Source organism: Coregonus lavaretus, assembly GCF_964263955.1.
Source record: "Coregonus lavaretus genome assembly, chromosome: 21".
Classification (NCBI taxonomy): Eukaryota; Metazoa; Chordata; class Actinopteri; order Salmoniformes; family Salmonidae; genus Coregonus; species Coregonus lavaretus.
Window position 1 is genome coordinate 15,753,981 of NC_140008.1, and position 16,202 is coordinate 15,770,182.

At 42.8% G+C, this 16,202-nt stretch overlaps 1 protein-coding gene across 1 annotated transcript in view; it reads right to left on the minus strand.

Moving 5' to 3' along the window:
* The window catches only part of LOC311148382 (DNA-directed RNA polymerase, mitochondrial-like), a 53,179-nt gene that overhangs the window by 12,167 nt on the left and 24,810 nt on the right, over positions 1-16,202 (minus strand). Inside the window, exons 11-18 of the mRNA XM_084185337.1 lie at positions 16,010-16,132; positions 15,309-15,431; positions 14,131-14,310; positions 12,063-12,149; positions 10,663-10,776; positions 9,029-9,081; positions 7,280-7,378; positions 6,908-6,980 (exon numbers count right to left, since the gene is read on the minus strand). Coding sequence (XP_084041463.1) covers positions 6,908-6,980; positions 7,280-7,378; positions 9,029-9,081; positions 10,663-10,776; positions 12,063-12,149; positions 14,131-14,310; positions 15,309-15,431; positions 16,010-16,132 — 852 coding nt within the window. The remainder of the gene's footprint in view (positions 1-6,907; positions 6,981-7,279; positions 7,379-9,028; positions 9,082-10,662; positions 10,777-12,062; positions 12,150-14,130; positions 14,311-15,308; positions 15,432-16,009; positions 16,133-16,202) is intronic.

Genomic DNA, 16,202 nt, shown 5'->3' on the forward strand with positions numbered 1-16,202 from the left:
GACTTTATTTAACTAATTATGTGACTTCTGAAGGTAATTGGTTGCACCAGATCTTATTTAGGGGCTTCATAGCAAAGGGGGTGAATACATATGCACACACCACTTTCCTGTTATTTATCTTTTAGAATTATTTTCATTTCACTTCACCAATTTGGACTATTTTGTGAATGTCCATTTCATGAAATCCAAATAAAAATCCATTTAAATTACAGGTTGTAATGCAACAAAACAACGCCAAGGGGGATGAATACTTTTGCAAGGCACTGTATATCGAATCTCCCATTCCTCTCAACATTTTTGAAAAAGCTGTTGTTTAGCAACTCACTGCCTTCCTGAAGACAAAAAACTGTATACGAAACGCTTAAGTCTGGTTTTAGACCCCATCATAGCACTGAGACCGCACTCGTGAAGGTGGTAAATTACCTTTTAATGGCATCAGACCAAGGCTCTGCATCTGTCCTCGTGCTCCTAGTCCTTAGTGCTGCTTTTCACACCATCAATCACAACATTATTTTGGATCGATTGGAAACCTTAATTGGTCTACACGGACAGGTTCTTGCATTTACTCCTGCAAAAATCAGAATATTGTCCAAGCTAATCCTTGCTTTTGTCACTTCTAGATTAGACTACTGCAATGCTCTACTCTCCGGCTACCCGGATAAAGCACTAAATAAACTTCAGTTAGTGCTAAAAACGGCTACTAGAATCTTGACCAAAAAAATTGATCATATTACTCCAGTGCTAGCCTCTCTACATTGGCTTCCAGTTAAGGCTAGGGCTGATTTCAAGGTTTTACTACTAACCTACAAAGCATTACATGGGCTTGCTCCTACGTATCTCTCCGATTTGGTCCTGCCGTACATACAGTGAGGGAAAAAAGTATTTGATCCCCTGCTGATTTTGTACGTTTTCCCACTGACAAAGAAATGATCAGTCTATAATTTTAATGGTAATTTTATTTGAACAGTGAGAGATAGAATAACAAAAAAAAAATCCAGAAAAACGCATGTCAAAAATGTTATAAATTGATTTGCATTTTAATGAGGGAAATAAGTATTTGACCCCGTCTCAATCAGAAAGATTTCTGGCTCCCAGGTGTCTTTTATACAGGTAACGAGCTGAGATTAGGAGCACACTCTTAAAGGGAGTGCTCCTAATCTCAGCTTGTTACCTGTATAAAAGACACCTGTCCACAGAAGCAATCAATCAATCAGACAACAGGGGAGGAGAGGAGGAGAGAAGCAGAGGAGGTGGAAAAGGAGGAGGAAGGGGATAGAAGACTAGCTAGAGTGATTGGTGCCAATCATTACTGCAGCCGGGTCAGGGCCATTTTAACGCATTCCTGAAGAATGACCTAAAGGGGCACTCTCAAACTTTTGTATAATTTCAGCCAGTAGTTCCGAAGGTGGTGGTCACAAGCCAAAGGTGGGCCCCGTTTGTTGTGTACTACATTATCAAATGGTGTACTACGTCATCCATTTAGTATGATATATTACATCCTGAATTTTTTATCTTTTTTTTTTAAATCTTCAATTTCTATGATACGTTACAAATCCAATTTGTACTATATGTGACTAATTTGTTGTGCTTAAGATTCTGGAGTGCATCTTTAAGGGGTAATAAAATCCCATGTTATATGTTGAGGCAGGGCCGGCCCTCCCATAAGGTGGCCACCAATGGTGGCACTTAAATTTGGGGTGGCATTTTGGCAATTGGCTGCCGCCCTCCGGCGCCCCTGATCGGCTACTACACAGCCAGCGCCCAGCGCAGCCCACGGTCCGTCCCAGGAAGAAAAGGAGTCTGTTTGGCTACGAGGGAGAGGATGAGCCTGTGACTGACCCTCAGCAGAAATTCAAAGTACATTCCTTTAATCAGATTCTTGATTCTGCTATCCAGTCCGTCAACGAGCGCTTTACGCAGCTCGAAGAGCACAGCAGTGTTTTCAGCATCCTGTACAACATCCCCACCATCAAGGACATGGACACTGCAGCGCTTACCAGGGACTGTGCAACACTGGAGAGGGCCCTTACGTATGGGGATTCCAGGGACATTGAGCTGTGTAATGAGCTCAAAGTCTTGAGCAGGAGACTGGACAGTGAGGCAAAACCACTTGACGCACTGGAGTACATATCCAGACACCAAATGGCCTCCTTGTATCCCAATGGCTTTGTTGCCCTGAGAGTTCTTCTCACACTCCCGATGACAGGCAAGTGGAGAGCGCACATTCTCCAAGCTCAAACTCATCAAAAACAACCTGTGCTCTACTTTGAGTCAAGAGGGACTCAATGGACTCGCCACCATATCAATTGAGCACGAGTTGTCTTACAAAATCATCCTCCAAGAAGCAGTGCATGCTGTTGCTGCCAGGAAGACCAGGCGAGTCAACTTGGCGAGGCAACTTGGCTTTGAATAAAAGGTCAACGTTGATCATACACTCACATGAATTCTATCACCGAGTAATTTGTAAGATTACTCAATTATCTATCGCCTGTTAACTTTGTATTTTTTGCTCTCTCTCTCTCTCTCTCTCTCTCTCTCTCTCTCTCTCTCTCTCTCTCTCTCTCTCTCTCTCTCTCTCTCTCTCTCTCTCTCTCTCTCTCTCTCTCTCTCTCTCTCTCTCTCTCTCTCTCTCTCTCTCTCTCTCTCTCTCTCTCTCTCTCTCTCTCTCTCTCTCTCTCTCTCTCTCTCTCTCTCTCTCTCTCTCTCTCTCTCTCTCTCTCTCTCTCTCTCTCTCTCTCTCTCTCTCTCTCTCTCTCTCTCTCTCTCTCTCTCTCTCTCTCTCATATTTCAGGACCATGGACAGCTACCGAGAGAAACCATCACTGACTGCAATGCAGCACCACAGCAGAGGAAAGAGGCCACTCTAGGCGGCCCACAAAATAAATAAATAAATGCTGAAACTGATGATGGACAATCAAATTCGATATGTAAATAATTGACATAAAGCTTTTTTACACTGCTCCAGCAAAATGAAGCTCAAATGATCTCACTCTTTTTTTACAGTTCTACAGGAATATTACATTATATGCTCAATATGTTAAATAAAAGTGTTATTTTTATTGTAATTGTAACAATTGTGGGGTTGTGCCATGTGTGATAACAGGTGGTATATTATTAGTAAGAAACTCGGTTTCCTACTATAGGCAGTTGGCTGCATAGTGATTGCAACATTGTAATTCTCCGATGCAGGGGTTAAAGTAAAATTCCCTTCTGCTTGGTAAGGGACCTCCTATATGTGCACTCGCGCACCAACATTTCCTATGGGCCTAATCATAGAATTACATATAGAATTGGAGACTATTTCTTCCTATTCAAAAAAATAAGTGGTAAGCCTACCTGTTTGATAGACACAATTATGTTATCCATAGATGTCGGTATAGCCAAATCCTCCAATACTGCCACATGCACTCCTTAAATACCTCCGTGTCTGGGAAGGGCTTGGTGTGTTTGGTTAAAACCAAGGCTCAAATTGAGTGAGGGTAACACATACCCTTTCTTAAAGGAGTGAGGGTAACACATACCCTTTCCTGCCTGACCTTCAACTCGCAAGGTATGTTGTCCTTGGCTCCGTAATTTGTCAATATAAAACTGTGGTACTGTTACACAAAGTGCTGTTATGCAACTATAGGTTTTGTTACAATGTGGACAATATAAAGATTTATGTTAACAAGTTTCACCGAGCTCGCTAATTAGGGTACCTATTGTAACTTGTGAGTACTTGGGACAGTGTTTGAGTGAGTGTCCATGTGCTCATGCAGGTGCCCGAGAGCTGTGACTGCACCAAGGGCTAACATATTGTGTGTTGTCTCTTCGTGTGCAGGGCAAATAAAAATAATCCAACCAGCAGACCTCCAGTTGTGGCAGTGTCCTAATTAAAAGTACACAACGCAGAACGAACCAAGCTACACTTACATTTTTCTGCATCAGTAGAGCCTCTTTCTGGGTGGAAAGGTAACTTTTTAAAGTGCCATGCTTAGATTCATAAGGATGTCTAAGATGAAATTCTTTGCAACAGCGTTGCAAACAACACACTCTGGTTTGACATTGAGAAATACGGTAAGAATGTCTATTTCTCTGTCCATTCTTCCCTGAAACTTCTATTTTCATTATCCACCTTTCTTTTTAGTCTTTTTCAGCGCAACATTTTCTATTGATTGCAAGCTGTTTTTCCCCAATCAATGCACAAAGCAATATAAAAAACGAATTTAACAGAGACATTGGTGATTTTATCAATGTAATCAGATTGAAAATATTATGCTATGTTATTGACATTGAACTGGTTATATAGCCTACTAACCAGATGTGTTAAAAATTGTGTTTAATTTGTAGCATAGGCCTATTAATTGGGCTGCAATTATGTTCTGTTCCTGCGACTTTTAGCTGAGAAAAAGTTTGGGGTCATTTAGAAATGTCCTTGTTTTCAAAAGAAAAGCAATTTTTCTGTCTATTAAAATAACATCAAATTGATCAGAAATACAGTGTAGACATTGTTAATGTTGTAAATGGCTATTGTAGCTGGAAACAGCTGATATTTATGGAATATCTACATAGGCGTACAGAGGCCCATTATCAGCAACCATCAGTCCTGTGTTCCAATGGCACGTTGTGTTTGCTAATCCAAGTTTATCATTTTAAAAGGCTAATTGATCATTAGAAAATCCTTTTGCAATTATGTTAGCACAGCTGAAAACTGTTGTGCTGATTAAAGAAGCAATAAAACTGGCCTTCTTGAGACTAGTTGAGTATCTGGAGCATCAGCAATTGTGGGTTCGATTACAGGCCAGAATGGCCAGAAACAAAGAACTTTCTTCTGAAACTCGTCTCTCTATTCTTGTTCGGAGAAATTATGGCTATTCCATGCGAGAAATTGCCAAGAAACTGAAGATCTCGTACAACGCTGTGTCCTACTCCCTTCACAGAACAGCGCAAACGGGCTCTAACCAGAATAGAAAGAGGAGTGGGAGGCCCCGGTGCACAACTGAGCAAGAGGACAAATACATTAGAGTGTCTAGTTTGAGAAACAGACGCCTCACAGGTCCTCAACTGGCAGCTTCATTAAATAGTACCCGCAAAACACCAGTCTCAACGTCAACAGTGAAGAGGCGACTCCGGGATGCTGACCTTCTAGGCAGAGTTGCAAAGAAAAAGCCATATCTCAGACTGGCCAATAAAAAGAAAAGATTAAGATGGGTACATACTTTTGCGGAGATAGGAGGGGGGCGGCAGTTTTTTGTCTCGCCTAGGGCGGCAGAACGTCCAGGGCCGGCCCTGTGTTGAGGCGCTGACCTAGTTATTTAGAGTGCTGCCCCTTGCCTTTGTGTTCAATTGGCTATGTAATGACGGAAGAGCACTGATATTTAAACATGACAAGAAATAACCATACTGTGAAATAACCGCTTCAATGCTAATCATTGGAGATTGGCTGAAGAAATAACAGTTGGATGCTCTTTTCTTCACATAATTCACACAGAAATTCCATTATGGTAATTCGGCCACTTTATAGAACCGGAGCATCTCAATTTAGTCTGGTCATCACTAGTTAACACAGCCACAAAGTCATAAACCGCGCCTATTCGTACAATTTATCTTCTAATTTTTTTTTTTTTTTACCTAACTTTAACCACACTGCTAACCTTATGCCTAACTCTAAGCTTAAATACATGTTTTACGATATAGTACATTTTGACTTTGTGGCTGTGTTATCTAGTGGAAACCATTTAGTCTTGTTGACACCTCGAAGTCCTGACGGACAGGGCAACACAGCCATATTTAAGTGATAATGCCCGAGAAGCCAGTGTTTAGAGGATATATTGGCACGGGTGTTGTTAGCAAACCGTGCCAATATATCCTCCAAACACCGGTCTCGAGGGCATTATCACTTTTATACAACGGGTTACCAACATATTCAAATAATGATTTACATATTTTAATAAAAAACGTTATTTTGATTAATTTATTCATACTAATTCATCCTTCCACAAGATATAGTCCCGACACAAATCTAGGGTTGCTATACAAGCCGGCTGGTCATTCGTTCTATCGGTTCGGTTGCCAGAGACACACGCGACCCAGTCATTCAGTCTTTTTGTTATACATTTTCCATTGCCATACTGGCTGGCAACGTTCTTATCCCTTGCTTGCTAGCTAGCCAACTACGGCTAACTAACTGTCATGTCAAACAGTGCAGCCAGAATAGCAACAGTAGCTGCATTTGCATTTGTTTAAGTTGTTTTCTAGTGACATTTATTTGGATAGATCCATAACAATGAGCTAATGAGGCGTGATTTCGCCTGGCATAGAAAATGTGCTTTCTCGTCAGGACACTATTGTTCAGAGGAGCTAGACAACAACACAGCTAGCACAATCACTTCAAACTGAAGTTGGACAGACTGCAAACTAGCTGCACTTCGTTTCGTTTTACCTGTTTTCTATTGATAGTTCTTTGTATATATCCATAAAAATGATGCCAGCTGATTCATGATTTCGACTGGCTGAGAAAAGCTGCCTGCCTGTCTGTCTCATCCCGACTCCTGACACGTCCATTACTATGGGACAGCTGGAGAACAGAGTAAATAGGCATTTTAACGTCATAGATTTAGCCGGTGTTAACTTGTGGAATAGACACCGGCTGGAATGCGGTTTTAACCAATCAGCATTCAGGATTAGAACCACCCGTTGTATAAATACTCCGTAATGACACTCTGTGACAGGACGAAACTCCAGGACATATGGCGCTGCCAGCTGCCAACAGCTGTAACGGCATGTATTAATGGCCAGGCAGCCAGTGGTGTAAAGTAATTGACTGGCCACCAAGGAAGGCCTATAAAGGGTAGGATACAGGAGAGCTGTGTGCTAAGATCTTAAAAGTTACAGTGATGAAGGTGAAGATTGTACTGTACTACAGTACCTTGTTCATAGTGTCGACTGTAAGGGCGTGGGTCCAGAAGCAGTCGTGGACGGAGACGAACGTCAGGCCGGCGCTGGAGGAGCACACAGAGTAGAGACATGAGACATAGGGCTAGACGCCGTGGAAGGAAATCGTGGTGGAAACTGTACACCGTAATATGAGGTTACACAGCCTGTGAGACATACTGAGATTTGAATCAACGTGACATACTATGACAACAGTTTATGGGATCAAACAGAAACTGTTATTCAGATGGGTCTTGAGAGCAGACAGTGTATCAGCTGAATGGTGATAAGAGTGTTGTAGCGAATGTGATCAGAGGTCAGTCCTGTGTGGTGGGGGTCAGAGGTTAGAGGTCAGTCCTTAGTGTACCTGTAGCAGTAGAGAGCGGTCAGCATCATGTGTGTGGAGTCCAGAGAGTGGATAAAGTTAGGAGGGAAGGCATTCTTCTGTTTCACAGTGTCTGGCTTCCTGTGGACAGAAAACAGAACAGTTGTTCACAGAGAAGACACACACAGACAGTGTGTCTCTCTTGTGCACCCACACACAATTAAGGCCATGATGACGCAAGCATCTGAAAAGCCAGTGTCTTAGTCCATGAATCAGCGCACAGGTAGGTCAGAATGAATTATGAATTAATAACAAAGAAAAAACAGGGTAACTCGCCAACACAACTGCACTCTATACTTCCACTTCCTTTAGATGTCCTGTGTAAGCTCGCAGCTAATTGGGTGTTGGCTAGAAAGTTAAACATATTGCTGGCTTGCAGCTGTTTTGGCTACTGTCTTCCAACTGAAAGGTTGGACAAATATAAATGTCCATTGAGGAGTTTATCACATCAGTCACGGGCTTCATCAATAAGTGCATAGATGACGTCGTCCCCACAGTGACGAACGTATCCAAACCAAAAACCATGGATTACAGGCAGTATCCGCCATGGGCTAAAGGCTAGAGCTACCGCTTACAAGGGGACACGGACATGGACGCATACAAAAAAGCCCGCTAGGACCTCCGACGAGGTGGAATCCTAAACGAGCTAAATGCCCTTTATGCTCGGGTCGAGGAAAATAACACTGAGTCTTGGATGAAAGCCCCTGTTGGCTGCTATACGAAACGCGAAATAAAATCAATGAATGTACCAGAAAACAATAATAAGGCTAAGTGGATTTTGACTCATCGTTAACGCTTAGGCTACATGACATGGGATGTGCAAATTCAGGGCTCTACACTGCCTTTATTATTTATTTTATTTTTTACAAGGATCACATTTAGGAGCACAATGAAGGTATTTGAGGAAAAGCGTTTTCAAGAAATGACAAACAATTCATGAATAAATGTTTTTTGGGGTGTTCCATGCTCAATAAAGTACAACGTACCCTCAAATATTTGAGTCACTTGGGTGAGACAAAAATGTTCAGCTGCCCCTTTAAGGGGCGGGCCTTTACCTTGGTAACGTGGGATTCACATGTCTGTCAGAGATTTTCCGACCTATCTTTGCTAGTAGTAGTTGAGCAAGCTCAAACTAACATTGAACAACAACCTAGTGTGTGAACAAAACGATGTAAATAGCCAAAAAACACAAGGACAAAGTCACACTTTAGTAGACTTTTGGGTAAATTCGATCAACTTCTATACCTGTGCGCTCCTAAAAATGTATCTTTCAGCATTTCACTCACAGTGCCCTAGGCATGTTGCTGCGGTCCAGGCACTGTTGCTGTGCGAGGTGGGATATATGGGGCTCTACGTAGTTCTTCACATAGAAATAAGACATTATTCGTATTTTTTATTTTTGTGTGTGATTAGCTACCAGCTACGAAACAAAAGGCAGAAATACTTTGAAAATAGCTACTGCAGGATTTTTTATTGCTATATATCACAACTCGCACATGTGCTCACACTTTACTGTTTCAGTTCGCACACATCTATTTTTAGGCACATATGTGAGTAAAATGGTTGCACTTTAGAGCCCTGAAATTCACTCACAGAGACGATGAAGGAGCATCATGCCACAGAGTTTCTAAACCCAGAGGTGCAACATTGCGACACTTCCGGGAACGCTTGCGAAACAGACCAAACAGACCAGGCCGCTAGTCGAAAACACTGGGAGGAAGAAGAACTTACTGTTTAGAGTCGTGGGTGATCTGGAGACTCAGGTCCTGGATGGTACACTTCAGCTGCAGGAGACATGAGGGGAAAAGGCAAGAGGACATGATTGAGTCAGGTAGGTTTGATGATGTAATTTGGTTGGGGAGGGGACACTGGATTAGTATTAGACATTCTGTAAACAAACACACTAATAAAACAGGGTAGACTTCCACCACCCAAGTCAGTTCTTATGTTTGACATTTCTAACAAATTGATGGAAGATCAAATTAATGTGGAATCCATGATTGAACTACAAGTTCTCCCCATTGATTCCCAGCCCACCCACCACACAGAGGTGACAGAAATTATAATAGGACACAAGACATGAATGACTGATAAAACCTGACTTGAGCTAGCATGCTAAATACGAGCCTACTGAGACATGTTAACAAAGAGTTTGTTCCCTAGGAATGATACTAACTAGTGCTCAATAGCTCTACAACATCTAACACACAGCTAGCTACTGTAGGCGCTGTGACAGAAGAGAGGTGTTTGACCAGGCTGAGGTGAAAAATGTAGCCCATCACTTTCAAATCAAATCAAATGTATTTATAAAGCCCTTTTTACATCAGCAGATGTCACAAAGTGCTTATACAGAAACCCACACACAGTTTGCACACGCACTCACATGCACGCACACACAACTGCACACACACGCAGCGCAGTAGAGGAGCGAGGTGCCCTGCTCAAGGTGGCAGTGCACTGAGCCGGGACAAAGACAGAAATACATGTTAGAGACAGGCCAGTACACAGCTGATAGAGACACCTGAAGTGCTGAGGATAACTTGAGAGATGGAGCTTTCAGAGGTTGCCTCCCCCTGTCTGTCAGTGAGGTCAGCAGAGGTCAAGTGAGGTGAAGAGAGCCCTGTAATTTGCTACTGCTTTTAGGCCCCTCTACCAGCTCAAGACACACTAATAGCCAAACAACAAGCTGTCTGCCAGGTGGGCCAATTAGGGGGAAAAAGGGACCTTATGAGGGACCCTAGTCTGCTTGTTATTTTCATGATCTCTGCAGTGGACATGTGACTGGCATTAATGGTGACCACAGCCAGATTGATTAAGCTATAGAACATATATGCATTTGCATATATTGTATAAATACGCTTATATTTCCCTTTGAAAAGGACTACGTTTGACATGTCTGAGCTTGTATACAGTGAAAATCGTACTTTTAAAAGTTCATATTCTGTTAACTCATACCCAAATAATGTTGTCGACTCATCCTATACTCGTATTTGTGGCCAAAGCATACATTGGAGAAAAATAAAAACACTTCAAAAACCGCACCTCAAACTTGTATCTCAAACAGACTGTTCCAAAAATGTTTACTATTTCCTCATGGAAGATGTGCTGGCCAATCAACGGCCTACTCACATTAATATTTTTAATGACCGGTATACGCCTATACCATTCTGTTGTTGGAGTACGCCCACACCATTCCAACACAGAAAAGCTGCTTTTGAACATACTTAATTACCTTTAAAAAAATATATGTATTGTCATTCATTTAGGTCATATTTCATATATATCTGGAAACACTGGACAGTTACTTTAATGCTTCTCTGAGCTCTAACTAAGCAACATCTAGAGTAAGATACATTTAGTCTTACCATCTGCGTCCGGGTCCGGTGGTAGGGCTGAATGATGGGCAGGCCCAGGGGTGTCACCCACTCCACCGTGTTGCCCGACTTGGCGATGAGCCTGGCGCTCTCCGTCAGCCAGTCCTGAAACAGAGGGCACCGCCACAGGTCAGCCAATGGAAGGAGAGGTGGCCACTGAGTGAAAGTAGGAGACTTGAAACACCACTCACAGGTCACAGCATTCTACTCCTCTGCTGCCAGCTACTGTAGATACACATCAGAGCTAGGGGATTCAATTAACTTCCATCACCCACTGTTGTCTGGTGAGTACATTTGTGTTCAAATTAGGATGTTCGTGAAATTGAGGAAAATGTGAGAAAACAGACACATTACATTCACTCAGCAGCTTGGAAGTATGATCAGTTTAAACTTAGATGCAGTTTCTTCCGTGATTATATCTATCCATGAAAACAGATGGAGATGGAGAGTTGTCATAGAAACAGGTGGAACGTTGTTGCTTGCAGACAATAGAACACTAGTCTAGACATAACAGAGCAACAGTGCTGGCCTCGCTGTTGCTGAGTCGGTGACAGATGCTCGCTCTTGAATGGTAGCGCTATTATGGTCCTAGAGGTCCTCATCCACAGCCTCAGTGTAGGAGACTAATATTTACATTTGACATTTTAGTCATTTATCAGACGCTCTTATCCAGAGCGACTTAAAGTAGTGAGTGCATATATTTTTATACTGGTCCCGTGGCAATCGAACCCACAACTCTGGCATTACAAGTGCCATGCTCTACCAACTGAGCCACACGGGACCCAGCTAGCAGGCAGCAGCCAGGCCCAAAGCTGGCCCATTAATCTGCCTGCCTTCTGGCCCTCTTTCTACCTCCCTCTTCTTCCTCTCTACTCTCCTCCTCTCTCTCTGTTTTCCTCCTAATCATCCCACCTCTCCTCTCTCCCTCCTTCATCCAGGAACTCCCAGCCAGGTAAAGGGAGGAGGGGAAGAGAGAGGGATTGATCATGTACTGTAACTAGCCACCGCTGCTCTCTCCTTGAGACTCTGCTGTGTAGACCCTGCAGGACCTGACCCATTTAGAGATGAACTGGGAGCAGGAGCGAGATGAGGGGAGAATATTTAATATGAGCTGGGGCTGTGTGCCCTCACCTTAAGCTACCCTGATCATTCTTTCTCTAATGGTTTTAATGCATGAGCCCGTGCCAGGTGCTGGTGCATGTCGTCCTTAATGTGTGTGAACTATAAAGTGAATGCATATGATGAACGAGCACGGCTACTGTGCTAATAGTAGAGTAAACTATAGTCCGTAATAATAAGTTCACACTCTATTTGTGTACACTGGTCAACTGTGGAGCTGGTATATGCAGCAGGTAAATTGATATATTAGTAATTTGTGTCATGCAGGGTACCTGGATCTCTCTGGTGCCGGTGAACATCTCCTTCAGACTGCTAAACACCTGTTGGACCAGGTAGTGAGAGGCGTCCCATACATACTCCTGCAATAACAACACACACATCTCAATGGCTCGACAATACATATATCCAAATCCAACACATTTACAGTATATTTATTTATAGGCACATAATCAAAACGAGTAAAGGACCAAGCACAGAACCCTGAGGAACGCTACAGGGTAAATTATGTGCTGTTCCATAAAATCATTCCTGGGTTGATTTGAAAAGGGGGGGGGTTTCTCTACTGTACTATACACACCCAGGGGGGACAATAGAGGGAGGCTTTCTCCACTGTTAGCAATTATCATAATACAGTAGGTCAGGGGTACTCAAGTACTATTTCAGAAGGTCCGGTCACACACATTTCCTAGGTGGCAAAGGCCCGGATGGATATTGTAATGTATTGGCAAAGTAACAAACCCCCACCTCGGAACCCCAAACTGTTCACACCCCTCTTGTTGGCAAAGAGAAAAGATCTGCAGTTTTAAAGATGCACTAGGCAGAAATCGCTACGCCATTTCCTGGTTGCAAAAGTTCTAATAGTTCGCCTAATTTCAGCTTATGTGACAAAACAAGCAAGTATAGTGTATATAATCATTGTACCATCTAAACTGCTGTGAAATATATTTTCCATAACGAAAAATATTGTATTTTCAGCTGTTTGAAGCTGGTGTAGAAAACCGAAAGTAAAAGACGCAAAAATGAAACTTAAGAATGGGAAGCATAGAAATTGCGCACATAGAACAGATCTACCGCTTCTTAGACTTGCTTTCAATGAGAATGAAAGATCTATAACACACATTTATATGTGAATTTGGTCAGGTCCCCCAAAAAGGTACATATTGCAGCTTTAAAGCTAATTTCCTGCAGTTTTACGTGTGTGTTCATATGATACCAGGAGTCGAATCCCGACCGAATCGTATTGACCCCGTTCTGGGTCTGGATCCGGCCTGCGGTCCGCCTATTGAGCATGGCTGCAGTAGGTTATGACAATCACCATTTTTATAGGTATCAACGATTTTGGAGTAAAATTTGCAGTTTGACTGAAAAGAGTGGTATAAATTCATGATGACATTGCTGCGCTCAACTAAATGGCTATCATAAGTATGATTGTCACATTACAGTGCTATATGCATTTCAGTGTGATAAGGCGGTTTTCCCCAGCCATTCCACAGTAATAATAATTTCCCATTACATTGTTCCCAGATTCCCTGTTGAACTAATGAGACAATTTCCCACATTTCCCTGGCTGTTAGACGGGAAACACACAAGAAAAAAGAAGATTAGGTTACTACCCTATTATAATAGGTTTATGTGCTTGTGTAAGATTAGGTTACTACCGTATTATAAAAGGTCTATGTGCTTGTGTAAGATTAGGTTACTACCGTATTATAATAGGTCTATGTGCTTGTGTAAGATTAGGTTACTACCGTATTATAATAGGTCTATGTGCTTGTGTAAGATTAGGTTACTACCCTATTATAATAGGTCTATGTGCTTGTGTAAGATTAGGTTACTACCGTATTATAATAGGTCTATGTGCTTGTGTAAGATTAGGTTACTACCGTATTATAATAGGTCTATGTGCTTGTGTGAAGTAGCTAAAAAATTATAAAATCAATGGCTAATATAGACAGATACAGTTAAATGGCTAATATAGACAGATACAGTTAAATGGCTAATATAGACAGATACAGTTAAATGGTTAATATAGACAGATACAGTTAAATGGCTAATATAGACAGATACAGTTAAATGGCTAATATAGACAGATACAGTTAAAGACATATCACAGTCGTCAGTATGACACATGTCATTGTCTGAGTGAGGTCTATGTGTGACATTTCTCGTAACACAGTCGCATGGTATAGGAGATGATTATGTGATACTGTTCATCCAGAAAGTCCACAGCTAGCGACATCAAAAACCAACAATGGGTCGATTGGGGAATGGAAAAATGATTGAAGCAATAAAGCTAAAACATGGGGCAGTTCTATTATATAGATGACTGGTAGGCCGTACCTTGGGGAAGTCATCAATCTCCTTGAGCCTCTTCTCTATCTGGAGGCGTCCTCCATAGCGTGTCACCCCGTACACCACCGTCATCACCGTCTGCTTCACCACCTTCCTGCTGATGAAGCCCTCCAGCACCTGGGCGATCTTCAGACCCTTCTCCGAGTCCCGCGCACGGAACTCCTCCACCTATAAAAACACACAGAGAGCACCAAACACACAGTCTGATTGTCATCTTGTCCAAAGGGAACCGCACAGACTCAAAAGAGTATCATACATTAACTCTGACAGTCGCATAGCATAATATGGGAGCATAAGAGCACCACATTGTGCTGCAGACAGTACATTGATTTAGACTGTCAGTGACTGACACAGTTATCACAAATCTGACTCAATAGGCCAGTCGCTTTAAATTAGCAGCAGTTTGCTGTATAGCCTGTACAGAACCTACTGTACTAGTTATAGAAGTGAACAGTCTGAATCAATTAACTGCAATCACCTTAAATATACACTGGGTGTATCGTTCCTGTAAACATTGTTGCCTTGATGATTGGTCCTCTGTATGTACTGGAGGTGTTTGTCCTCCCCAAGACTCGAAGCGGAGCTGAATACATCAGCTGCTTTCTAATCAGCGTTCCTTAGGAGTTGCTGGACGATGAGGTAGGAGAAGGGAGCAGGAAGTGCTGCCACAGCACCATTCTGAAAGCAGCCCAGCTCATTGAGAACTCTGCAGTGTACTATGCTCCAGCTAAATGCGACTTGATGTTTTTGGCACGGCCACACTGTGCTTTGTAAATACTCTCCGCTCTCACCGGTGCTAAAATCAATAGGCTCAAATTGTCTCCCCTCTAAAATATGTAGCTTGGTCAGAGCAAAATCCTTGGGCTGTGACTTCTGTGCTGCAGGGACTGGGGCTAAGGGAGCCCTGGGGTGAGAGGTAAAGTAAAGCCTGCTCTGACTAGTCTGAGGAGAGCAGGTGCTGTTATTGTAGACTGTGCTAAGTGCAAAGGAAAAAGTACACTCGTTCCCCAGGTAAATAAAGGAGCAAGCTCGATAATGTGAGACACTCTTCAAGTACATCATTATTTATTCATTGATAAAACACAATGGATTTCAACATTATAGGTGGTAGGGGCAGGGCAATATAACCACCCCGCCACTGCTCACTGGTGACCAGGCTGACTGACCTGCTGTGCCACCCCGCTGTAGACATCCTGGGGCACCTCGCAGGGAATCAGGTTCACAGAGGTGGCACCGATCACATCCCGACCCAGGGCTGCGTAGTGCTGGAGACCATTACACGAACCATCCTGAGGGGGAGGAAGGAGGGTGTGGAGAGAATTGGAGAGAGAGAGAGAGAGAGAGAAAAAGAAGAGAGAAATATTATTGGGGTGGCAAATAAAAGCTTAACCGAGGCCATGGATGGAGTCCTGAAGAAGCACAGACAGACAAGGTCGATGGGCTGCTCAGCTCTCTACAGAGCCAGAGCCCAGCCAACAGACAGAGGCTAACTGATGTCTGAACACACCATTTAGCCTGGATCAGCCAGGGCAGTGACTGAGCACAAAGTAAAGTGACATAAAAACAACAATTTCCCCAAAATGGTGTCAGAGGAGCTGTTGCCTTGTTAACTTTGATGAGGCCTCTAAAATAACAGTATAGCGGATAAGTGAGACACCTCCTGTTAAGAGGTTGTAAATGGCAGCAGCTATAGAGGCGTGCAAAACAAAATGGACCCCTAGACCCTAGGAGTAAGCAATATAGCAAAAAGTACACCTATTCTTTCAGAGGGTAATATGGAGCTATGACCGTATTGCATATACCCATCTAATCCTTTCAGATCTAAATGGAGGGTCAAGGGGCAGGGGTTAGAGGTCACTGTCATTACCTGATGCACAGGAAAGTGGGAGATGAAGTGTGTGGGGTCAGGTGATCTGACAGCGTTGGCTATCTCCATACAGCAGGCCAAGGCTTGCCAGGGTTCATCTGCATTCTGCCACCACTTCTTACCCTGCCGTGGAAACACACACACAACCACATAGACAATAGAGTATCAGATACAACATATCAATGGTTAGATT